The 9,176-nt window shown below is 70.7% G+C and overlaps 1 protein-coding gene across 1 annotated transcript; it reads left to right on the plus strand.

Annotated features, from left to right (window-relative positions):
- Nucleotides 1–2,899: 2,899 nt before the first annotated feature.
- Nucleotides 2,900–7,047, plus strand: MPND (MPN domain containing). The gene is made up of 13 exons (XM_041424831.1): nucleotides 2,900–2,907; nucleotides 3,724–3,950; nucleotides 4,644–4,874; nucleotides 4,950–5,112; nucleotides 5,183–5,258; nucleotides 5,332–5,428; nucleotides 5,548–5,620; nucleotides 5,695–5,771; nucleotides 5,849–6,017; nucleotides 6,098–6,168; nucleotides 6,270–6,359; nucleotides 6,575–6,667; nucleotides 6,750–7,047. The coding sequence occupies exons 1-13, from the start codon at nucleotides 2,901–2,903 to the stop codon at nucleotides 6,834–6,836; spliced, it is 1,461 nt and encodes a 486-aa protein (XP_041280765.1). The 5' UTR covers nucleotide 2,900; the 3' UTR covers nucleotides 6,837–7,047.
- Nucleotides 7,048–9,176: the final 2,129 nt, after the last annotated feature.

The raw sequence follows: 9,176 nt of genomic DNA on the forward strand, positions 1-9,176 counted from the left end.
CTGGGACCCCCCCCAAGGAACCCCCTCACCCCATGGGCACCCTGAGCCTCCCCTTGCACAGGACCCCTCCCCTTGGGGACAGCCCTCCCCCGGTGACCCCCCCCACGCCCCCCGGTGTCCCCCGGCACGGACCCGCCCAGCTCCTGGCGCGTGGTGACCGAGACCCCCTGGCCGTGTCCCCCGGGCCGCAGCAGCAGGTTCCCCCTGCCCGCGCTCTGCTCCAGCAGCCGCTCGGCCTCGGCGCGTGTCACCTGGAAAAAGCAGCTGGGGACCCTGGGGACCCCCCCGCTGTCACCCCCAACCCTGCCCCGCCACCGCCGGGCCACCCCCAGCTGGGCCGTGCTGGTCCCAGTGAGGATGGGGACACCCCCAGCCCCCGACACCCCCGACTCACGGCTCAGAGGGGCTGGGGGACACGGGTGTCACCGGGGACACGGCGGTGGCCGAGGACACGGGTGTGACCCGGGACACGGCGGTGGTTGGGGACACGGCGGTGGCCGGGGTGGACACGGCGGTGGCCGGGGTCACGGCGGTGGCCGGGGACACGGCGGTGGCCGGGGACACGGGTGTGACCGGGGTCACGGCGGTGGCCGGGGACACGGCGGTGGCCGAGGGGGACACGGCGGTGGCCGGGGTCACGGCGGTGGTTGGGGACACGGGTGTGACCGGGGACACGGCGGTGGCAGGGGGCACGGCGGTGGTTGGGGACACGGGTGTGACCGGGGTCACGGCGGTGGCCGGGGACACGGCGGTGGCCGAGGGGGACACGGCGGTGGCCGGGGTCACGGCGGTGGTTGGGGACACGGGTGTGACCGGGGACACCGCGGTGGCCGGGGGGGACACGGCGGTGGCCGGGGACACGGCGCTGTCCCTGCGCTCCTGCTCCTCCCGCAGAGCCTGCAGCAGCTGGAAGTTGTGTCCGGGCAGCAGCGCCAGGTCCCGGGGTATCTTCATCTGCGGGGGGACACGGGCTGGTGGCACAGAGGGGTCCCTGTCACCCCGGGACCCCCGGGCAGCGCCCCGCGCCCACCTCGGCCATGGTCAGGATGAATCCCCGCCACATCTCCTGCGTCTCCCAGCTCTCCGTCTGCCAGGGGACACGGGGACGTGAGGGTGGCCTGTCCCCTGTCCCCTGTGCCCCCCACAGGTCTGCACAGCCCCGAATCCCACAGCCCGGTACCCCCTGTACCCCCAAGTCCTCCCCCCTCTGCCCTCCAGCCCCCCCCAGTCCCAAATTCCTGCCCCCTCTGCGTCCCTAAATCCTTCCCTTACGCTCCCCAGTGCCCCCCTGCAGTCCTTGTCCCAAAACTCATTCCCCTCGTCCCCCCAGTCCTAAATCCTGTCCCCTCTGTACCCCCAGATCCCCCCTCCAGGTACCCCCACTGTCCCCGGTTACCCCCAGCCCCCCATTGCCCCCCCTGACCTTCATTGTCACCTCCTGTCCCCTCAGCTTGAGGACGAGCGCCCCGTCCTCGGCCTGCACGGTCACCAGCTTGCCCAGGTCCAGCAACTCCAGGGTCTGGGGGCACCCAAGGGTGGGACCCCGGCCCAGGGACGCCCCCACCTCAGCCGGGGTCCCCCCAGTGTCCCCTGAAGGTGCCATCCTCGGGGGGCCCCTGCCCAGGGGGGTTTATGGGGACGGGTCCCCAGTCCTGGGGGATTCTCCCCTCGGGGAGGGGGCAGGGGGGTCCCACCTGAGGGGACCCTGCCCCAGGGGCATCTCCAGAGCCCGGGCAGGACGGGGGGGTCCCAATCTTGGGGGTCCCAGAGATCCCGGCCTTGGGGAGCCCCCCCCAGTCCCACCCAAAGGTTCTTGTGCTGGGGGTCCCACCCTGAGGGGCCCCAGCCCGGGGGGGCCCGCGGGGGTCCCGGCCCGGAGAAACCCCGCGGGCCCGGCCGGGACAGCCCGTGGGGGGGGTCCCAGTCCCGGGGACCCGCCCGGAGGAGCCCCGGTACCTCGCCGTCCTGGGGCCCCCGGTAGAAGGCGAGTTCGAGCCCCCGCAGCCCGGCCCAGACCCTCCGGTAGCCCTGCGGGGAGGGACGGGCTCAGCTCCGGCACCGGGAACCGGGAACCGGCACCAGGAACTGGGAACCGGCACCGGGAACAGAGAAACTCCACCGAGAACAGGGAAATGCCACCGAGAACAGGGAAACGGCACCGGGAACGGGGAAACGGCACCGGGAACGGGGAAACGGCACCGGGAACGGGGAAACAGCACCGGGAACAGGGAAACTCCACCGAGAACAGGGAAACGGCACCGGGAACGGGGAAATGCCACCGGGAACGGAGAAACGGCACCGGGAGCTGGCACCGGCACCAGGAACCGGGAACCAGGAACTGAGAACGGGCACCAGGAGCAGGGAACCGGCACCGGGCTCCGCAGGGAACACAGCCCCGGGCGGCTGAGGGGACACGGGGAGTCGGTCCCGGTGGGGACAGTGCCTGGGAGTGCCGGGAGCGGCCCCGGAGTCCCGGGGTGCCCGAGGGTCGCTCCTGCCCTCGGTCCCGGGGAGCCCCAGGCGTTGGCGCTGGGGCCCGCCGGTGATCGGTCCCGGGGGTGCCGGGCTCGGTCCCGGCGGTGTCGCCCACCTGATCCCGCGGCCCCCGCTTGTTCACGAAGCCCTCGTAGTAGTGCCGGGCCCGGGGCCGGGTCCGCCGGGGCAGCGGCACCGGCCGCTCCATCTCCGCCGCCGCGCAGGAGCCGCCGCCGCTCCCGGAGCGGCCCCGCCCGGGCGGGGCGAAGGGCGGCGGGCGGGCGTCCCGGGCCGGGGCATCCCCGGGGCTGAGCCCCCCGGTCCCTCCCTTCCCACGCAGCAGGTGCGGGGCTGCGCCCCCCAACAGGCTCCGGTTCCCCTCCCGGTGTCCCCGGTGCCCCTCCCGGGGCGAAGGGCGGCGGAGCATGGCAGGTACCGGGGGGCGGGGGCGCACCGGGCACCGGCTCCGGGAACCGGGAACTGGGAACTGGGAACGGGGAATCGGACACGCAGCGGGCACCGGGCACGCACCGGGATCGCGCGCACCGGGCACGCACCGGGCGCCGAACACGGGATGGGCACGCGCACACCGGACACGCGCCGGGCAGCCGGTACCGGACACGCACCGGGAGCGCACCGGGAACCGGACACGCGCGCACGGACACGCGCCCCGGCCGGGGACACGCACCGGTCACTCGCCCCCCCCACCCCGCGGACACGCGCGTGCACCTGCCCGAGCGCGCCCCCGCGGGACCTCGGCGGGGACATCCCGGGACATCCCGGGACACCCCTGGGGCAGCAGCGGGGCGGGGACACCCCTCCCCCGGGGACCTGTCGTGGGTCACCCCCGGCCTGCCCCGCAGCCCCCCGGGCTCTGGGGACCTGCTGGGCCGGAGCACGCTCAGCCCCGTGTCCCCCGGCCACGTCCCCGTGCTCGGGTTCCCCAGCCGTGTCCCTCCGCTGTGTCCCCACGTCCCTCAGCCCGTTCCTGTGCCCAGCAGCCGTGTCCCCGTGCCCGCAGTCATTTATTGTCACCCTCCTGTGTCCTCACCCCCCGTGTCCCCACGTCCGTGTCCCCATCTCCCATCCCCGAGTCCTCCTGTCCCTGTGTCCCCTCCGTGCTTGTGTCCCCACGTCCCTGTGAGTCCCTGTCCCCGTGTCCCCATCCGCAGGCAGAAACCAAGGGGGGGACCCGAGGGTGCTCTGGGGGGACACCCGGCCGTGCTGTCACACCGTGTCCCCCCGCAGCGCTGGCGGCCGCCTCCCCCGGCGGGGACGAGTGTCTGGAGGAGGATGAGGATGAGCTGGAGCCGGGGCTGGACGAGGCGGAGGCCGAGCCGGAGGTCGGGAGCGGCGCGAAGGCGGCGGGGGCGGCCCGGGGGGCGCTGCTGACCCGCAGGGGCATCACCCTGAGGGTCCTGCTCCGGGACGGGCTCCTGGAGCCGGGCAGGGGCGTCCTGTCCATCTACTACCTGGTGAGCCTGGGGACAGGGGACAGGCACGGGGACAGGGAGAGGGATGGGGACAGGGAAAAGAGATGGGACAGGGAGAGGGATCGGGACAGGGAGAGGGATGGGGACAGGGGACAGGGATGGGGACTGGGAGAGGGATGGGGACAGGGAGAGGGATGGGGACAGGGAGAGGGAAGGGGACAGGGGACGGGGATGGGGACAGGGGGCAGGCATGGGGACTGGGAGAGGGATGGGGACAGGGGAAAGAGAGAGGGATGGGGTCAGGGGACAGGCATGGGGACTGGGAGAGGGATGGGGACAGGGGAAAGAGAGAGGGATGGGGTCAGGGGACAGGCATGGGGACAGGGAGAGGGGTGGGGACAGGGAGAGGGATGGGGACTGGGAGAGGGATGATGGGGACAGGGAAAAGAGATGGGACAGGGAGTGGGATGGATACTGGGAATAGGGATGGGGACAGGGAAAAGGGATGGGACAGGGGACAGGGATGGGGACTGGGGATGAGGAGGGGGACAAGAAACAGAGATGGGACAGGAGACAGAGATGGGGCAGAAGACATGGGACAGGGAAAAGGACACAGGATGAGGACAGGGCATGTGGGATGAGGACAAGGGACACAGACGGCGAACGTGGGACAGTGATGGCCCTGAGGGAGAACTGATGGGGACGAGGGGACGGGACTGCCGCCATTGTCCCCAGGGCAAGAAGTTCGTGGGGGACCTGGGCTCGGACGGGACCATCACGTGGCAGGAGACGGGGCAGGTGTTCAACTCGCCGAGCGCCTGGGCCACGCACTGCAAGCGCCTGGTGAACCCCGCCAAGAAGTCGGGCTGCGGCTGGGCGTCCGTGCGCTACAAGGGCCAGAAGCTGGACCAGTACAAGGCCGCGTGGCTGCGCAAGCACCAGCCCAACGTGCCGCCCCCCGAGGAGGTGCGACCGCGGCCACCGCCCCCCGGCACCCCCGGCGTGGGGGGCGAGCCGCGTGCCAGCCCCGTCTGCCCGCAGAGCTTGGCCAGCGAGGGCGAGGAGGAGGAGCTGCCCGAGGAGGAGGAGGAGGAGGCGGCGAGGGAGGGTCGGGTGGCGGCGCCGGAGCCGGCGGCTCCCAAAAAGCCGGAGGAGAGGAGCAAGAAGCAGCAGGGCAAGAGCCTGGCGGAGCCGGCGGGGACGGGTGAGCTGCCGTGGGGGTGCCGGGGGTCCCGGGCAGCGCGGCCGCGGTGACGGGACCCTGTCCTTGGCAGATCCCGGGAAGAGGCCGGAGATGAAACCCCGGGTGCCCGTCCGCTACTGCACCCTGGGCACCCGCGACTCGGCCAGGTAGGGGACAGAGGGCCCCCGGGGCGCAGCAGGGCCGGGGACAGCGGTGGCAGCGGGGCTGTGGCTTTTCCAGGAACCCCCAGACCCTGGTGGAGGTGACGTCCTTTGCCGCCATCAACAAATTCCAGCCCTTCAACGTGGCCATCTCCAGCAACGTGCTGCTGCTCCTGGTGCGTCCCCTCCCCAGGCTGGGACATGGCTGATGGCACTGGGGACACCTGCAGCGAGCGGGGTGTCCCTCGTGTCACCGTTGTAGTGCTGAACCGTCGATTTTAACCTTTTCCTTTAGGATTTCCACAGCCACCTGACGCGGAGCGAAGTGGTGGGGTACCTGGGGGGGCGGTGGGACACCAACACCCAGCGTAGGTGGGGTTTGGGGGGGTGGGGGTGGCTCTGCCGTGGGCCGGGGGTGTCACCCGGCCCCGTGTCCCCCCAGTGCTGACGGTGCTTCGAGCCTTCCCGTGCCGGACCCGCCTGGGCGACGCCGAAGCCGCGGGCGCTGTGGAGGAGGAGGTGAGGGGCTGATCCAGCCCGGGGGGCGGGCAGGGGGCTCTGCAGGCCCTGGACCCACGGTTTGTGCCCCCTCCCAGATCTGCCAGAGCCTGTTCCTGCGGGGGCTGTCGCTGGTGGGGTGGTACCACAGCCACCCCTTCGGGCCCGCGCTGCCGTCCCTGCACGACATCGACGCGCAGATGGATTACCAGCTCAAGCTGCAGGGCAGCGGCAACGGCTTCCAGCCCTGCCTGGGGCTCATCTGCGGTACGTGCCCGCGGCCCGGGGCTCCCAGGGGGCTGGGGCTGCTGCCACCCCCCTGTGCCAGCCCCCTCTGTCCCCCACAGGGCCCTTCTACCACGGCAACCCCGGCGCGGAGTCCAAAATCGCGCCCTTCTGGGTGATGCCGCCGCCAGAGGTAGGGAATTTGGGGTGGGGTCCCCCTACCCGGCGCCCCCCCGGGTGGTGTCAGGTCCCAGAGCTGTGCAGTGACCCCTGCCCGGCTCTCCCCTCCCCCAGCAACGGCCCAACGACTACGGGATCCCCATGGAGGTGGAGGTCACCTACATCCAGGACGGCTTCCTCACCAACGACGTCGTGCAGGAGATGGTGAGAGGGGGCTGGGGGCCCCCAAAACCCCCCGAGCCCCTTGGGGGCAGGCTGGCGCCCCAGCACTTGTCCCCATCCTGCCCTCAGCCCTGGTGATGGTGACAGTTCCTTCCCCAGCCCCCCGGGGCCACTGAGGTCTCGGTGCCGCAGGGTTGGGGTCCCCCTGCCTGGCTTTGGGGCACCCCAGGACCTGCAGCCCCTCTGTCCCCCCCCAGACGCTGCTGGTGGAGTTCTATAAGGGAGCCCCCGACCTGGTGAAGTTCCAGGAGCTGTGGAGTCAGGACCAGACCTACCTGGACAAGCTGAAGGTGGGAAGGGCTGGGAGGGGAGGGGGCTTTGGTGGGGCTCCCATTCCCTGTGCTGGAATGAAGTGGGGTTCCCCCCCCCCAGGGCTCCCTGGCCTCCCGCACCCCCAAAGACCAGAGCTTCACCCACGTCCTGGAGCAGATCTTCAGCCTGCTCAGGCTCAGCGGGTGAGGGCCCGGGGCCCCTCGACTCGGACCAGGCGCCTCCCGCAGCCCGGGCGGGGCTCGCAGCCCCGGGGCTCTCCCGGCCCCGGCTCGGGGCAGCTCCCGGAGCTCCCCGCGACCCCCCGGCCCCGCCCTGCCCCGGGGGCGGCCGTGCCGGGGGGGACTCCGTGGGTCAGTGGTTTGTGGAAGTGGTAGTTTGATTAAAGAGCAGTTCCTGAGAGGTGGCTCTGCTGGCTGGGGACATCCTACCATGGCCTGGGCTAAGGGGATGTGCGAGGGAATTCCTGCCTGGCAGGGTGGGCAGGCCCTGGCACAGGTGCCCAGAGCAGCTGTGGCTGCCCCTGGATCCCTGGCAGTGCCCAAGGCCAGGCTGGGCAGGGCTGGAGCAGCCTGGCACAGTGGGAGCTGTCCCTGCCCGTGACCTTCCAGGTCCCATCCATTCCCTGATTCCACAAGGCAGCCCTTAGAAAGAAGAAAACATTTAATACTTTCATTCAGAGATACAAGTCAAGAATTGTGGGTCATCATTTTTTCCCCTAAAAACCAGGAGAAACCATTACAAAAACAAACAAACAAACAAACAAACAAAAGATCTAGCGAGGTGTCCCAGCTGACAGAACGCGTTTCAATCCACCTGAGCGGGAGCCAGTGTCCCCAGCGGGGAGGGGACAGCGGGAAGGACCCCCAGGACTCTGGTCCCATGGGCTCCCTGCCCTGCTGGGAGCAGGGGGGGCTGCCCTGTGCCCCCCCCGGGGCCGGGGTCACTGCTCGGGGGTCAGAGACACGGGGACATGCACGGACCAAATCCTTACAGAGAACGGGAGCAGGAGGAGCAGGGCTGGGGGGCTGCAGGGCCGGGGGTGCTGAGCACAGCCCTGCACAGCTGGGGTGCTGCAGGATGGGGTGCTGAGCACAGCCCTGCAGAGATGGGGTGCTGCAGAACAGGGGTGCTGAGCACAGCCCTGAGGAGCTGGGGTGCTGCAGGACGGGGGTGCTGAGCACAGCCCTGCAGAGCTGGGGCTCACAGAGCTGCAGGACAGGGATGCATCAGGGTCAGGGGTGCTGAGCACAGCCCTGCACAGCTGGGGTGCTGCAGAACAGGGGTGCTGAGCACAGCCCTGCACAGCTGGGGCTCACAGCAGGGCTGGGGCCCATCCCAGCCCCACGAGGGAAGAACCCACTTTTGCAGCAAGGGAACCACGGAGCCCAGCAGGCACTGCCCTGCGGCCCCACGCCAGCCCCGTGCCCTCCTCCCGGCCAGGAAAAGCTCCGCTGAGGGAGAAGGGCTGGCAGAAGTGCCACCGAGATGAACCATCCCTTTTCCCAGCAACCCAGGGGCAGAGGGGTGCCCTGCCCCCAGGGAGGGGGGCTGTGGGCAGGGAGGGGGGCAGGGAAGGCACGGCAGGGCCAGGGGAGCTCCAGGACAGGAGGGATCCCCGGGAAGGGGGAACAGGCAGAGGAGCCACAGGAACACCCCGGGCTGTGGCCCAGCTCCTGCCCCTCACAATGATCCTCCAGGTGTGACAGACACGGCAGAGTTTGGAGCAGGAAAAGCCTGAGGTCCAGGAAAAAAAAACAGGGGCAGAAGGAGCAGCACACCCTGACGGGGTTGAGCTCTGTGGGGAGGGAGCCAGGCAAGCAGGGGACATCCCTGCTGTCCCTGCAGGATGGGCAGGGATGGCCCTGAGCCCTAGGGATGGCTCTGAGCCCCAGGGATGGCTCTGAGCCCCAGGGGTGGCCCCCAGCCTCAGGGATGGCTCTGAGCCCCAGGGGTGGCCCCCAGCCTCAGGGATGGCTCTGAGCCCCAGGGGTGGCCCCCAGCCTCAGGGATGGCTCTGAGCCCCAGGGGTGGCCCCCAGCCTCAGGGATGGCTCTGAGCCCCAGGGGTGGCCCCCAGCCTCAGGGATGGCTCTGAGCCCCAGGGATGGCCCCGAGCCCCAGGGATGTCTCTGAGCCCCAGGGATGGCCCTGAGCACCAGGGATGGCCCCGAGCACCAGGGATGGCTCTGAGCTCCAGGGATGGCCCCAAGCCTCAGGGATGGCCCCCAGCCCCAGGGATGGCTCTGAGCCCCAGGGGTGGCCCCCAGCCCCAGGGGTGGCCCCCAGCCTCAGGGATGGCTCTGAGCCCCAGGGATGGCCCCGAGTCCCAGAGATGGCTCTGAGCCCCAGGGATGGCCCCGAGCCTCAGAGATGGCTCTGAGCCCCAGGGATGGCCCCGAGCCCCAGGGATGGCCCTGAGCCCCAGGGATGGCCCCGAGCCCCAGGCAGGGCTCAGCACCTGCCCTGCAGGGCTGCCTTAGTGTTCTCTGGCTGTTTTAGTGTTGCTGTGCCCCAGCTCCCCTCCCCT

Source organism: Onychostruthus taczanowskii, unplaced genomic scaffold (assembly GCF_017590055.1).
Source record: "Onychostruthus taczanowskii isolate IOZ18803 unplaced genomic scaffold, ASM1759005v1 scaffold112, whole genome shotgun sequence".
Classification (NCBI taxonomy): Eukaryota; Metazoa; Chordata; class Aves; order Passeriformes; family Passeridae; genus Onychostruthus; species Onychostruthus taczanowskii.

What these genes read in the sequence shown, in the direction of transcription:
- MPND (XM_041424831.1), top strand. An exon ending in TCCTGTCCATCTACTACCTG is followed by an intron (nt 3,951 to 4,643) that starts GTGAGCCTGGGG and finishes CATTGTCCCCAG; the next exon opens with GGCAAGAAGTTCGTGGGGGA. An exon ending in GCAACGTGCTGCTGCTCCTG is followed by an intron (nt 5,429 to 5,547) that starts GTGCGTCCCCTC and finishes CTTTTCCTTTAG; the next exon opens with GATTTCCACAGCCACCTGAC.